The sequence below is a fragment of the Aspergillus chevalieri genome, chromosome 3 (assembly GCF_016861735.1).
Source record: "Aspergillus chevalieri M1 DNA, chromosome 3, nearly complete sequence".
NCBI lineage: Eukaryota > Fungi > Ascomycota > Eurotiomycetes > Eurotiales > Aspergillaceae > Aspergillus > Aspergillus chevalieri.
Window position 1 is genome coordinate 3,831,999 of NC_057364.1, and position 14,908 is coordinate 3,846,906.

At 49.8% G+C, this 14,908-nt stretch overlaps 3 protein-coding genes across 3 annotated transcripts; 1 reads left to right on the plus strand and 2 right to left on the minus strand.

Annotated features, from left to right (window-relative positions):
* Positions 1–1,107: 1,107 nt before the first annotated feature.
* hapB (transcription activator HAP2) lies at positions 1,108–2,172 on the minus strand (the record flags this gene model as incomplete). The annotated part of the gene is made up of 1 exon (XM_043278036.1): positions 1,108–2,172. The coding sequence occupies one exon, from the start codon at positions 2,170–2,172 to the stop codon at positions 1,108–1,110; it is 1,065 nt and encodes a 354-aa protein (XP_043135855.1).
* Positions 2,173–2,918: 746 nt separating this feature from the next.
* On the minus strand, positions 2,919–3,694 carry ACHE_31321A (uncharacterized protein; the record flags this gene model as incomplete). The annotated part of the gene is made up of 3 exons (XM_043278037.1): positions 2,919–3,044; positions 3,287–3,387; positions 3,586–3,694. The coding sequence occupies 3 exons, from the start codon at positions 3,692–3,694 to the stop codon at positions 2,919–2,921; spliced, it is 336 nt and encodes a 111-aa protein (XP_043135856.1).
* Positions 3,695–9,364: 5,670 nt separating this feature from the next.
* Positions 9,365–14,370, plus strand: KLP8 (kinesin-3 motor protein uncA; the record flags this gene model as incomplete). Its single annotated transcript, XM_043278038.1, has 2 exons — positions 9,365–9,428; positions 9,494–14,370. 2 exons carry the CDS (start codon positions 9,365–9,367, stop codon positions 14,368–14,370), a joined length of 4,941 nt encoding a protein of 1,646 aa, XP_043135857.1.
* Between the last annotated feature and the right edge of the window lie 538 nt (positions 14,371–14,908).

Below are 14,908 nucleotides of genomic sequence, written 5' to 3' on the forward strand. Positions count from 1 at the left end.
GATTTGGATAGAGATATGATCTCTTTTTTTCTTCTATCTTTCAAGATGAGAATAACAATGAAGAGAAAAGCAGGGGAAAGGAAGATGAGAGACGAGGGCAATCGTGACTGAACTTGATAAGAAAAAGAGAAAATGATGCAAGGTAGGCGACCTACAAGAAGCCTGAGAATAAACAAGTAAAAGCGAGTCCAAGGGACCTAGAGATGAGAAAGACACAGCTCAACCCGAGATAGAAAGGAAGGACTGGTCGAAGGCGATGGACGAAAGACCAGAAGAAGCAGAGAGAGAAGAGAGGCAGAAACACGAAGGAGACCAGGAAGAATGAGGCTGGAGCCGGCGGAGCTGGAGAGCCGTTGCTAGGCCTAATCTGGAATAGCGCGGCACATCCGGAGGTCACGGGACTTTACATAGTACACATGAGTTGTATGCTTTTTTATGAATCACGGACCCATAAGAGTATAGATATCTCTCTCTGTACAGCAAGCCAAAGAACATGATACGCAAAAAGTTGAAAGCTTCACATATGTCCGTTGCACATCAAGTTACAAGATATCCACCAGTACCGTATCGCTCATAGCCATTCCTCCATTGCAATTTCCCGGCAATATTTTCGTCCCTGAAGAACCCAACCATAAATTCGGAAAACACGTAGCAGAAAGGAAGAATGGAAGAAGAGAAGAATATTGCATCATACTGGCATCCACAGGTGGGGCCAGTATATGCCAAAGAAGAAAAAGTGTAGGGGAAGAAGCATAAAATCGTCTCAATATAATGCAATCCTAATGGGAGGAGAGCATCATCAGGGAATTTGGCAGAGGGATGCCAATATGAAAGAAAAGAAAACCGTCATCTCAGCGTAAGGATATAAACAGGCGTAAAACAAACAAAATCAAGGTAATCAACAAGGCAGTGATAGAGACCAAGAGTCATATATCGCTCGCTAGGAAAGTAAAAAAGGGGAGAATTCCAAACATCCATCCGTAAAAGCCGTGAAGATAAAAACACAAGAGGGGGAGAAGAAAAGAAGTAGATACGAAGAAAGATAATATCGAACTGAGACCAGGATATAAAGGTCCAGGGAAGGTGAGCCGATGAATATGGTTGAGATCATCCGTCGTCATCCGACGCATCAGCAGAGTCAGCTTCACTCTCCTCGACACCAGCACTTGTCCGGGCTGGCGCAACGGTCCTCGTTTTCTTGGAAGCATCCACATCGTCGTTCACTTCACTGGATTTCCGCTTATGGCCTGCGGACGAGGCAGGTTTAACGGCAGTGGTCTGGATATTCTCTTGCCCCGATGGAACGGAATCGCCAGATTTCTTTTCCATAGCAGCCACTTCATCGGCCGTCAAGAACCGACCACCTGGGCCACGAGGCCGCCGCATGGCATGGTTATGCCGAGACTCATGGAGGTAGGGCTTACGGCCTTTGGATGTGAGCCGCAGCTGCTCCTCGAGTCTTTGTCTCGCAACACGCCGCTTCAAGATGCGATGGAACTGTTTCGCATTCACGTAAAGGGGCGATTCTTCAGCCCCGCCACTGACTAACTCCGGCGACGGTTGGCTTGGCTGCACAGGAGCATGAGGCGGCGGTGGCATTGAGGGTGCTACCGACGGTCGACCCACATGACTGAGGACCGGCTGCGGTGGGCTTCCGACGTGGCTCATGCGACGTGACTGCAATTGAGCGCTTTGCGACAGGGGCACTTGTGATGCCATTGGGGGCATTTGGCCCGTCATCTGCGGCGGGGAGCGAGGATTTCGGTCCCCCTTTACAGACACTCCACCCATGCGCGGAGATCCGCGGGCTCCTTGCGACATTTGGTTCATGGAGTCTTGGTGTAGAGGGTAGAATTGGCCAGAAGCCGCGGCAGTGGCCATCGCTGCCGCCTGCGTGGGCGAGATGCCATATGTTTGAGGCATGGCGGCCGTCACCCCATATGGCTGCGGGAAGTTCGTCTGCTGGTAATGCGATTGCGACGGAACAATGGGTGAGGCTTGATGCGCGGAGTGAGCTTGTGGCATGTGCGCCTGGGCGTTGGTAGGCGACGTCATTGAGCCGACGGCAGAGCCGGCGCTCTGGGGTGCGGGTTGGTATGCGGCAGACATATGCGAAGGGCCCTGCGGGTGTTGTCCGTGAGGTTGTTGATACTGTGGCGGATATTCCATCATCGAGTCGCGACGGTGTTCGCCGACACGCTTGCGGTTCCTTGTTCGTATTTGCGGAGATGAGACCGTCAGGAACGCGACAACCAAGACCAATCAGGGTTAATGCGCAAGAATGATGCTTTTTAACTGGGGACCAAAAATTGAACACCAGATAACTAATAGGACGTGAAAAGCACTGGTGCAGTTACTGAGGATATCGTGAGTCGCGCGTGGACGGGAGATAGTCACCCAACACAATGTTTGGAGGCCTGCGAGCGATGATTCGACGAGGTACTACGAAACACTGCAGGCCCCAGAATCGCGTCAGCATAAAGCGCATCGCCGACCGGTCACTGGATTGAGGAGAGTGGGGTAGCGTGATCGGGCGTCATAGCACTCACCTGTATTTTTTTTTCTCGTTCGTTATGGCTTTTGAGCTCTTCAACTTTTCGCGTTCGGAAATAAAACGGATGCGCGTTTATTAAACGAACGGGAACCTTCAGAGCAGTCTTCAGAGTGAGGGGAGTTTGTCTTTTCCGGCAAAATCGTATTTTCCCTTGGTCGCTTATACCCACTTCTGGATGTAACGTGGTTGGGCTTTTATGCAGCAGACTAGGATGTCCTCGAATAAGTGCAGTTGATGTGTTGTCAACCGCGCCTGAGGCCTTCAAGCTGACACAGGAAACCGAATGCCGGCACTACGCAATCTATTCTCTCCAAGTGACGGACTGAACAAAGTAGTCGTTGTTTGTTCAGGACCCTGGTCCGGTTCAGGTTGAATGCGAGGAGGGGCTAGAGCCGGGGTAGATGAAGATATCCTGATTGTCGGTTCCGAGGCGAGGATACAATTCGCAACCGATTGATGTCAAATGCGCGTCGGAAACACCTGCGCAAAACTATAGAAACACGGGCATTAGCATGTAATTTATTTTCCTTGTTTGCGCACAAATTATGATTGGTAAATCGAATATGCGCTGACAATTGGATAATATGTGAAGATATTATCAATCGCCAGTGCGGCGGGGTGGTGGTGGGTTGTAATTGTGGGCGGGTCAGGGCGTCTAGGGCCGATAGGATGGGAATGTATGTGTTGGCAAAAGAAAAGCGCGCATTAGAGATGCAGCAGCCGGCAACATACCTTGTCGATCGCATACAACGCCGATACACAAGCCTGGTGGTGGTATTGCGCACACGCGCGTGCGCTAGCGACAGAGATGCGACGGGGGAGACGGTGCGCGACTAAAGTTCCGGAGACAGTCAGAAAGCGAGTCAAGAAAAAGTAGAAGCGCTAAAAAAGAGCGCATGCGATTAAAAGAAAAAGTAAACAGAAATGTGACGCGTGATGACTGGGCATCTGGGCATTTGTTTTCAGCTGAAAAGACTTGATACCATATAGTCCCGGCAGCACCAGAATATTAAAATAAAATAAAAACTGACAGGCACGCGATGAAACTCGGACAAAAGCAGGATAACGGTTCTGACAAGCGCCTAGTTGCAGCGCTTGTGTATGGCAGCGGTGGGTAAGAAGCAGGGAAAAGGGAAGCATCAAATCAAATCACAGTCGCGTTCGCGGGCCGCAGCCAAGGCCGAACACAAACAAAACAACGTACCCTTCAGTCCAACGCGATCTAGAGAATCGCAGATGGGACAGAAAAGAGCCGAACAGAAAAGATCCTGAGACCAAGCAGGGAAACGAATCCTGTCTTGAATGGATCGTAACAGAGAGAGTGGGAGGCAGAAACAAGAGGCGCCGAGGACAGCACACTGCGGTTCTATGCGCGGCCGTGATGTCAGCCGGCCGGGATTTGCCGGTGCCCGAGTTGATCCGCGTAAGGATAAAGAGAGTCAGAAAGAGGGGATGGAGGAAGTAGAAGGGGACAGAAGTATATGCAAAATAGAGACTGTGCTCGTAAAGGGCAAAGGATCAAAGATAGTCAGGGGGCCAAACACAGTAGACAACCAGACCAAGGAGATGACAGAAGTATACACACCGATCCAGCAATGTGGTTGGACGCCTGCGTGTATAGAGTATTGATGATGACTCTTGAATGGCTGGAGAATGCGACCAGAGCCGCATGCGCAAAGGTGATTTGCCCAGGGAGAGATATAGAGGAAAGGGAACACACGATGATTGGGCACAGACAAATAAAAGGGAAAACACGTAGGACTTACACACACTCACACACGATGCTGTGACTGCAACAAAAAGTGGTGATTTGATTTGATCCCAACCGTGGAAATCGTTGCACTGTGCGTAACAAGCCACGAGCGAAAGGACCCGATGATTGGATTAATCAGATTCGGGGAGGAAAGATAATCTCTGATTGATGGGGTGTAAAAAACCCTCCTCTGCGCGCCAACGAGAGGAAAGAAAAAATGGAGGGGCAACAAGCAGCAACAGAGGAAGAAAAACTGTTGGAAGAGAGAGCGGGCGATGGGGCATTTGTACCGCGTTCGACCACTCCTCGTTTAGCACTGCCCGCCGCGTGTATTTACGGTAATACGTAATGTCTGTTTGTACTTGAGTACTGTACTGTATCTATCTCAACACTCTTTTTTCTTTTTTCTTAAAAACACATATTATATTTGTTAATATTGTTATCGAGTAATCACTGCTACAGACTGCATCCCTCGAGTACATCTCCCATCTCTCCTCTATTATCTCCCGGTCATCCCGATGTGTAACGGTCGGACATACCGTACATGACGTAAATAACCAGCCACCCCCATTGGTCCCAGCGTTGACGCTTACGGCCGGGCACAAATCACATTGCATTGGCATGTATTGACAGGTATGGTATCTTACATGGTTGAATATGCATTCGTACGGAGTACTTGTACTTTCTTAAGATAGAGTCAATCAATATCGTTAATTGTCCTTGGTTTACTTTATTGTCCTTAGGCCTAAGGGTACAGAGTACATAAAAGCTCATATCCAGCACGGAGTCATCTTACGACGATCTCGTGATGTGGTCCGTGACTGGAGTCTCGGTTGCTTTCCCCATTCGGGTAATTCTTTGTCACGGGCGTCGGACCATCTGCGCACTGATTCAACTCGGATGGGGTATCCAATGTCCTCTCATGATAGGTTTCCAGTGCAAGATCAAGCTATTTCGAGCATTTCGAGAAAAGTCGACACGGTACATGAAAGTAGGGCAGACTTGGGCTACTGACTTTTTAACTCTATCCCGCGCAAGTGTTCGTACAGAGTAAGAGGGAGCCGAATGGGATGCGCTAAACCCCACTCAAACTCATTTCTTTTTGCTTTGTCCTTTTCTGCATCACCTCGAGACGCGCTACAAAGAATCTTCAACATTGATTTGAGTACTTTGTACGTATTCCCAGACTTGTACACTACTGGTAGTGCTCACTTCAGTCCACATTGTACAATGACATTCCTATTTAAAAATCTCGCAAATGAAGTCGAGTACCAGAAACCTTAAGGTCTCCCCGTCTACAGGGCCGATCTGGCCCACCCCACGTGCCCCGAAGCTTGACCGGTCATGTCATTTACTTGTACGATACATCCATCGCATCTCCCTCGTTCTAAACCACTTGATCTGAAACCGTCTATCTGTAGCCGAGCGCCAAACCAAATGATGAATAATCCCCAGACTGGCTCCTAGAAGGCTTTGTAAGCAACAACTAGTACAAGTATGATATCAAACTAGTAAAACTGGTAAAACTGGTAAGACTGTCATGGTACGTAAATTACCGATACATACACAGATGCTGAGATCTCCAGCTCTGGCCCACCTGACGTCAGGGCAACACAATATCTCTCGTTCTTTCTCTCAGTCAGACAGTCACCGCTTCTGCCATTGCATCAATGCGGAACTTCTCTCCAGCATACAGAATGCTATGCTTGGATACAACGTCTGCACGGTCCAGGATTAGCCGGCCTGCGAGTCGTGTCTGCACAGACTACCTGATAGTCAGTGCTGTTGGTCCTAGCAATTAGGCCTGGCCTGTCATCGCGGTTTTACTTTGCTTTTTTCCTCGCCCAGCTAATATGTGGCTGATGCAGCCTACATCACGATCAGGATTGCTCTGAAAGCGTGAATGCTGATATTACTCGTCTACGCAAAGCATGAGATTACAAGTACGCCCAACAATTGATGATGCCTGAAAGGATACTACGTTCCTATATCGTCTTTTTGGCAGGATGAGCTGTCAAATTCAGACGGCAATCTCGGATTCGCCCATATTACGACATCATCCGCGTCCGGCCCAGCATGCTTGGGATAGTATCCCTGTCTCATGCCTCTGCGAAGGTCTCGATAAGTACTCCGTACTGGATTTCTTATTGGAGTCGTAAAAGTACGGAGTACAGGGTACGCGCCTGCCTGCTCGAGCTCCTCTTGGCTATTAGCTCCGTGAAGATCTCTCGTATTGGTGACAGAGGGAACATTCATCAATCTCCGCGCCGAAGGCTCTGCAGGAGATGTGATCACATTATTCTTCTCATAGACTTTCTGGAAAGAGATAGTCCCAGACGTCTGATTTGGCGCCAATATCAGTGCCGATAAACAAAATACCTCTGCATGCAAGACCCCAGAAATGGGTCAAGCAAGGCGAAACACTCGGGCGAGAAATGATAAGTTTGCATCAGCTTCATGTCCGGTAACAACTCATCGACCCCTTACACAGCGCGGGGAGGATGGTCATGCTCTGGTTGAGTCGCCAATCACCGTCAAGATGACAGACTCATTCTCCATCGTCATGAGGACTGCGTTACAATTACAACAAAGGCCTTCTGACACAAGTACATGTGCAGGACTATCCCGGCTAAAGGCTTACTCCGTATTGAATATGGCTGTGACCTAAATAGCATGACCACCTGCTGTATGAGAATAAGTCCGACAGAGCCGGTTACTGTAGTTAATTGGCGAGGACAATCTCCATTCTATCCAATAGGATTCGGGATTTTTTCTGGACGAAGGCTGATAGGCAGTGTGATGCCCCATGTTCATTGGCTGTGGACCCCTGTGTGAACGTGATGAGTTTCCCCATCGCCCTACAAATTTTGACTGGAAAAAGCAAATCCAACTTCCGGCTTGCGAGGCCATTGTTCCCGGCTCTGCAGGAGCTGACACTGAACAGGTTCCAATGATCCTTCAAGGAGTTCAGTTGCCTATCCAGGTACTCCGTACATGGAGGCATCTATTTTTCAAAGTACTATGCTTCATCATAAGCAGACGCCAGCATACGCACTACATAACCAGTCTATTACCATCATTTGCGTGTGATCATAACTTTGACGTGATATTCAGGAGAACTCAATCTGATGCTTCTGCAACTACTCTATCACGCATTCTTGCTGCAAAAGACATCGTATTCGGCATATTGACCGATTGTAAACCATTGCGGATCAATCGCAAACAAGTCGAGACTATTAAGGACGGACATATTACCTATTCGCTTATTTACGCACGGCTTACAGTACAATGTACGGGGTACCGAGTATGTTGGGCATCAAAGCATCACATGATTCCTCAATCAGGATTGTACGCTGCCTCTGTGCCCTTACCTAATACTAGTAATAAGGACAAGGGCTAGACCTACAGTATGCACATCTGGCTTGGCGTTGCTGCTCGTTCAGTGTCGTTTGGTAGATTACATTGCTGGCTAGGTATGTGCGCATCGTTACTGCGGAATTATTCCAAGTATATTCAAGTGATATGTCATGGTACCCTTCAATAACCCGGGATGAATATCCGGGGATGCTTAGATTATTCCGGAGGCGAATGCGGCGCAGATTAGTAGGTGATGTACGGAGTAGTAGTAGCTATAAGAGGATTTCGATATAAGCGACAAGGCGATTCCCTGTTAGTGCTTGGCGCCAGAGCTGTATCCCTGGACGTGTCTATGTATCAGCATTTGGAGTAAGTCATCATAGCGGTCAGGATGCTATAGATTGCGAAGCAGCAGAGTGCACAGGGAGTATGTACATCATATGGCATGATATGTGGTTTATGTTGTGCAACTTTCGGTATGCTGCATTATAACATGTAGGGGACTGGGATAGAGATCCTATGTTGAGTAAGCTATTCTTTTCTTTCCCGGTGAGTGCCATGAGTTCTCCGTCGATTGGGATAAGTTTTGTAGCTTCATTAAAGGTGGTAGGTACTCTTTTTAGATATATGTTTGCGAGACATATTTGCGGATACATATTCCACAGTGCTTACGATGTTAACGAACCAAGCGAGAATAACTATGTTTGCAGTAGCAAATATTAAACGATTATCGACTTCTAAACGATGATGACCATAGATAATCGAATATAGTCAATATTGGGTATGATCGGTATAAGCATCAACTGGGCATACGCCTCTCACTTACTGCCTGTCCTCTGACCACAATGTACATCAACTCCTTTTCAACTACCATATATACAGATCTAAGAGTATCTCAAAATATCTATCCCAGATATCCCATCAGACACGCCTCACACAAACACACCATCTCGATCTCTCATATCTCGAATCTCATCAGAATCGTTGATTCTACCCCGCAATTCTCTCAGACCAATCAAACCGAGTCATGGACAAATCCACCAGCCACACATGGCGCAGCATAGCAACAAACCCATTGCCGGCTGAGTCATCCACCCACTTCTCGTGTGGCTGTTCCCTTGTTCCTGGAGAGACCAGCCGGAGCCAGACTTGGAGAAAGACCCTCGAAGTTGGCGAAATTTCCCTTCGTCCTATCCTCGCCTCTCCACGAAAACCCCGTACTTCTGCAATGCCCCTTGCATGCTCCCCAGTCGCCATCTCTGTCGCATAGTCCGACCGGTTTACATGGCTGGGGTTTCTCGTCAAAACTCCCCTGAGAAGACGCGCTGGGATAAGAACAGCCAACACGAGATTCACGAACACGGTTCACGAGTTTTCTTTTTTTCTTTATATTGTTGCTTATATCTAGCGTCGAGATTCGATTTTCGCGTGGCCTTCCGGTGCTCTAATAACGGTCTATTCACGGGATAACGGATAGCGTCGAAGTCAGATTTCGGATTCTCGAACGTACCGGTCTGCGACGGTCTATATAGAAACGGCGGCGCTCCTGTAGCGTTCGCGATTCGGTGTCGCCCGGCCTCTTGCGCCTTTTTTTCTGCCTCTATTCAGTTATTCTGGGATCAATTTGTTTCTTGTGAGCAGCAGCAACAACTGTGTGTTTACGCCCCCCCCGTCCCTGGGTGTATGGGATATAAGCAATCATGGCTCCAGGCGGTGGTGGAAATATTAAGGTGGTGGTGAGAGTACGGCCGTTCAATAGCAGAGGTGAGTCGTTGGCCAATTGCGGATGTCGTGGGGAACAAGGCTAAACAAATGTTTTCTCCATATAGAAATCGACCGCGGTGCAAAATGTATCATTCAGATGAAAGGTGCCTCGACAATCCTCACCCCGCCCCCCGGTGCCGACGAGAAACAACGAAAAGGCGGCGCGAAAGGAGCCGTGGAAGGGCCCAAGACCTTCGCCTTCGATAGGTCGTATTGGTCGTTCGATAAAAATTCTCCCAACTATGCCGGCCAGGATAACTTGTTCGATGATCTCGGAACGCCGCTTCTTGACAATGCGTTTGGGGGTTACAACAATTGTATTTTCGCGTACGGTCAAACGGGTTCCGGAAAGTCGTACTCGATGATGGGTTATGGGAAGGAGTATGGTGTGATTCCGAGAATTTGCCAGGATATGTTTCAGCGTATCGAGGATATCCAGCGGGATAAGCAGCTTGGTTGTACGGTTGAGGTGTCGTATCTGGAAATCTACAACGAAAGGGTTCGCGATTTGCTCAATCCGTCAAATAAGGGGAACCTCAAGGTCCGTGAGCATCCATCGACAGGTCCTTATGTTGAAGATCTGGCCAAGCTTGTCGTGCGCTCGTTTGAGGAGATCGAGAACTTAATGGACGAGGGTAACAAGGCGAGAACGGTTGCCGCTACGAACATGAACGAAACGTCCAGTCGTTCGCACGCCGTCTTCACTCTTACCCTTACCCAGAAACGCCATGACGCCGAAACATCCATGGATACGGAAAAGGTATCGCGAATCAGTTTGGTTGATCTTGCAGGTTCGGAAAGAGCAACGTCCACAGGAGCCACGGGAGCCCGGCTGAAGGAAGGTGCCGAAATCAACCGTTCTTTATCCACTCTCGGTCGTGTCATTGCAGCGCTTGCAGATGTGGCCGCCGGAAAGAAAAAGAACGCCTCCATGGTTCCGTACCGTGATTCGATCTTGACATGGCTGTTGAAGGACTCGCTGGGAGGAAACTCCATGACCGCGATGATTGCTGCAATCTCGCCGGCAGATATCAACTTCGAAGAAACGCTGGGTACCCTCCGTTACGCCGACTCCGCGAAGCGGATCCGGAACCATGCCGTCGTGAACGAAGACCCGAATGCACGGATGATCCGAGAATTGAAGGAGGAATTACAACAACTCAGATCGAAGCTTGGTGGAGGAGCAGCTGGTGCTGTTGGCGGCGCACTTCCACCTGGAGCTGCACCGGGTGCTCCTGGTGGTATACCTGCTGGTGAATACTATCCTCCTGATACGCCATTAGAACAACAAGTCGTGTCTATTCACCAGTCAGACGGCACCGTGACCAAAGTTAGCAAGGCGGAGATTGTCGAACAGCTCAACCAGAGTGAAAAGCTCTACAAGGATCTGAACCAGACATGGGAAGAGAAGATGCAGAATACGGAAAAAATCCACAAGGAGCGTGAATCCGCACTGGAAGAACTGGGTATCAGCATCGAGAAGGGGTTTATCGGGCTAAGTACCCCGAAAAAAATGCCTCATTTGGTCAACCTGAGTGACGACCCGCTGCTTGCTGAATGTCTTGTCTACAACATCAAGCCTGGTACTACGACAGTCGGGCACATGGACCAAGGCAATGCTGTTGAGATCAGACTGAATGGGTCTAAGATTATGTCCAACCACTGCAAATTCGAAAACGTGGACAACATCGTTACTATTGTTCCAACTGAAGGCGCAGCGGTCATGGTTAACGGCCTGCGTATCGACAAGCCCAAGCGTCTGAAGAGTGGTTTTCGAATCATCCTGGGCGATTTCCACATTTTCCGATTCAATCACCCGCAAGAGGCTCGTGCGGAGCGTGTCGAACAGAGCTTATTACGGCATTCCGTCACTAGCACTCAACTTGGTTCTCCGGCGCCGAAGACCCATGACCGAACTCAGAGCAAGACTGGTTCGGAGCTCGATGGCGACTCAAATAGGGCTGAATCACCATTACCCTCGCAGCGTGGCCGAGAATCTGATTGGTTCCAGGCGCGTCGGGAAGCGATTAGTGCAGCGCTGGGACCGGATCATATATCACATATGCCGGATGACGAACTAGACGCTCTGTTCGAAGACGTGCAGAAAGTGAGAGCAACCCGTCGGGGGCTGGTGGAAAATGAAGAAGATTCCGACTCGCTCAGCTCGTTCCCTGTCCGAGACAAGTACATGTCGAACGGTACGATTGACAACTTTTCGCTGGATACTGCCATCACGATGCCAGGGACACCCCAGCAGCAAGAAGACGAGGGGCAGAGTGGTGATTCAACGCTTCACTCCGTGCGCCAAGATATGCAACGTCAGCTGGATCGACAAAAGGAGGAATACCAAGATAAGCTAAAGAACGCCGAAGCTTCGTCAAACCAGGACATCGGCGATGTAAAGTCTGAAAAGGTCCGAATGGAGGAGGCTCTTCGCGCGGCTAAGGAGGAGTACGAAGAGCAGCTAAAGAAGCAAAAGGAGATTTTTGAGTCGCAGATGAAGGATTTGGGGAAGCCGGTTCCGCCGAAGATCTACGAGAATGGGTTTGCCAAGCTGGAGCCCGAGGAGATTGAAACCGCGCGTGCCGTATATCACCACTGGTCGCAGCAGAACTACGTCCGTATGGCGGAGAAGATACTGCAGTATGCATCGCTGTTGAAGGAAGCACAGGTAATGAGCCAGATCATGGACAAGAACGTTTCGTTTCAGTTTGCCATCGTCGACCATGGGCATAATATGGCGTCTTCTTACGATCTCGTGCTGAACGGAATCTCTGGGGACGAGGATTTCGTCTTGGATGAGGCGAAGAAGCCCTGTGTGGGGGTCCGTGTCATCGATTACAAGCAATGCGTTATCCACCTATGGTCGATTGAGAAGCTTCAACGTCGTTTGCAGTCTATGCGTCAGTTGCATCAGTACATTGATCGCCCGGATTATATTCAGCATTTCAAGCTGGAGAATCCTTTCTCTGAGCCTTGCTCGCCGCGTTACTCGCTTGTTGGTGATGCCGATATTCCGCTTACAGCTGTCTTTGAGACTCGTGTCCAGGATTTCTCTGTCGAAGTCACTTCGCCGTATACGCAGAGTGTGGTTGGTATAATCAGGCTGTCGTTGGAGCCATCTTCTGCCCAGGCACCGTCGTCCACTCTGAAGTTTAACGTCGTTATGCGCGATATGGTGGGTTTCAATGAGTGGGAAGGCTCTGATGTCCACGCTCAATTGTTCGTACCGGGGATTTCTGACGAAGGAGGCGCAACGACAACCCAGATGACCAGCGGCTTTGACGAGAGCCCCGTTCGCTTCGAGAGTGTGCATAGCATGAGCTTACCACTGAACAGCCCGCGAAGCGCCGCGCTGAAAGTCTGCGTCTACGCTCAAGTCACGCAAATGCACCTGGACAAGCTTCTAAGCTGGGACGATATCCGTGACTCGGCCGACCCTGGGCTCCAGAAACGCAAGGCGCCTCGTATTGCCGAGTCGGAATTCTACTCGGAGGAGAGGCATGATGTCTTTGCTCGGATTCAGATCCTCGAGTTGGCGGAGAATGGCGAATACCTCCCTGTCGAAGTGGTGCAAAACAACAGCTTGGATGCGGGAACATATCAGCTTCACCAGGGCTTGCAGCGTCGTATTTCGATCAATCTTACGTATAGTTCGACCGAGAGTCTTCCGTGGGATGACCTTCGCAGTATCCGTGTGGGATCTGTTCGGATGCTTGATCCTTGGGGCAAGATTCCAGACCAGGACCTGCAGACTCCAGATGTGCCATTGAAGTTCGTCCAGGAGCCGACAGTGAAGGATAATGCTGACGGGACGTCTAACGTTACGATCGTGGGCCAGTGGGACTCTAGTTTGCATGGATCCCTTCTCCTCGACCGCGTTACTGCGGATAAGTACCGCGTGCAGGTTACTGTCCGCTGGGACCTGATCTCGTCACGGTTGCAGGACCCCGTGGTGTTCGAAGTCGACCCGATGATCCAGATCCAAGGACGAACGTATGTGCGCCCGCAGTCAATGTTCAAGCAGCTCTTCAACGCAACCCGCATCGTGCACTCCACTGTTCGCATGTTTTCCTTGGCTGTCCGACCTGTCTCCGCCAAACGGGCCGCCGACCTCTGGCGCATGAACACTCAAAATGACTACGTTAAGGGCGAAGAACTCCTAACAGCATGGTCCCCGCGCAAAGTATCCCTCGTCAAAGACTACCTCGCCGCGCGCAAGCGCCGCCAACGTATGGCCGAACTCAACGCCGCAAAGGGAGCCCTAAGCGCAGGCTCTCTCGTCCCCTCCGCAACCCGCAACACCCGCTCAATACCCCTCCGAAGCCCAGAACTCACCGACCGCAAAGCAAAACTCCTCCGCAAATACCTCGACGTCTGGATGACCAAGACAGACCCCACAGAAGCAATCCTCGTCCGCACAAACACCGAACCCCCAGCCGGAGGAGCAGCCTTCGCCCAGACAAAACAGGCTGTCCAACGAGATGGCAGCAGCACCAGCGGCGACTCGGCAGACCAACAACCGCCCCTAAAGCCCCGCTTCATCGCAACAATCCAAACACTCCCCAAGAACCCCTCCTCCACTAAATCAGGCTACATCCTCACCCCCGACGACACAAATAGCCACTGGGTGCGCCGCTTCGTCGAGCTCCGCCGGCCATATCTCCATGTCTACAGCGTCCCTGAAGGCGATGAGATTAACGCGATTAATCTGCGGAGCTCGCGCGTTGATCATGCGCCGGATTTCGCTCGTCTGCTGGGTACTGCTGGTAATGGATCGGGGGCGCCTTCGAGGGGCGGAGGTGGTCAACCGAATGTGTTTGCGATCTATGGGACGCAGAATACATTCTTGTTTGCGACGAGGACGGAGGCGCAGAAGGTGGAGTGGATTTTGAAGATCGATCAGAGTTATTTTAGCAATGCTAGTCCCGCGAGGACGTAGCTGCTTTACCTTGATCACCTTTAAAAAAGAATAAGGGGGAAGAAGAGGAGTATATAATGTGAGTTTACGCTAAGTGTTACGAGAAGCGATCTTTGCGCACTTTGCCTTGTCGTCTTGTTGTCTTGTCTTGTTGCTGATGATTGATACTGATACTCGATTTCTCCTTTGTCTTGATGGATTAGCCGGTTATAATACTTGGCTTACTATTTTGCTGATTTTCACTTTCTTCATGCTATGGATTTAAATTTGATTTTGAGATACCCCTACCTGAATACAGATATACAGATACAGATAAAGATACAGTTCACACGAACAGGATTCTCTACTCTTTTGCCTTCTTGATTAATTCATTCTGAAGTTGAATGGACCATCTAGTCGGGTATGGGCATGTTGCTCAGAAGCGATAGCTATTCGTCAAGTGGATGGAGGGCACGAACCGGCACAGCAGGCGGGCAATAACTTCTGCTCTACGGATTAGGCTTCACATGATGGATAGATAGTCCGTATCCGTCATTATCATTCGAAACGGAAGTCATCT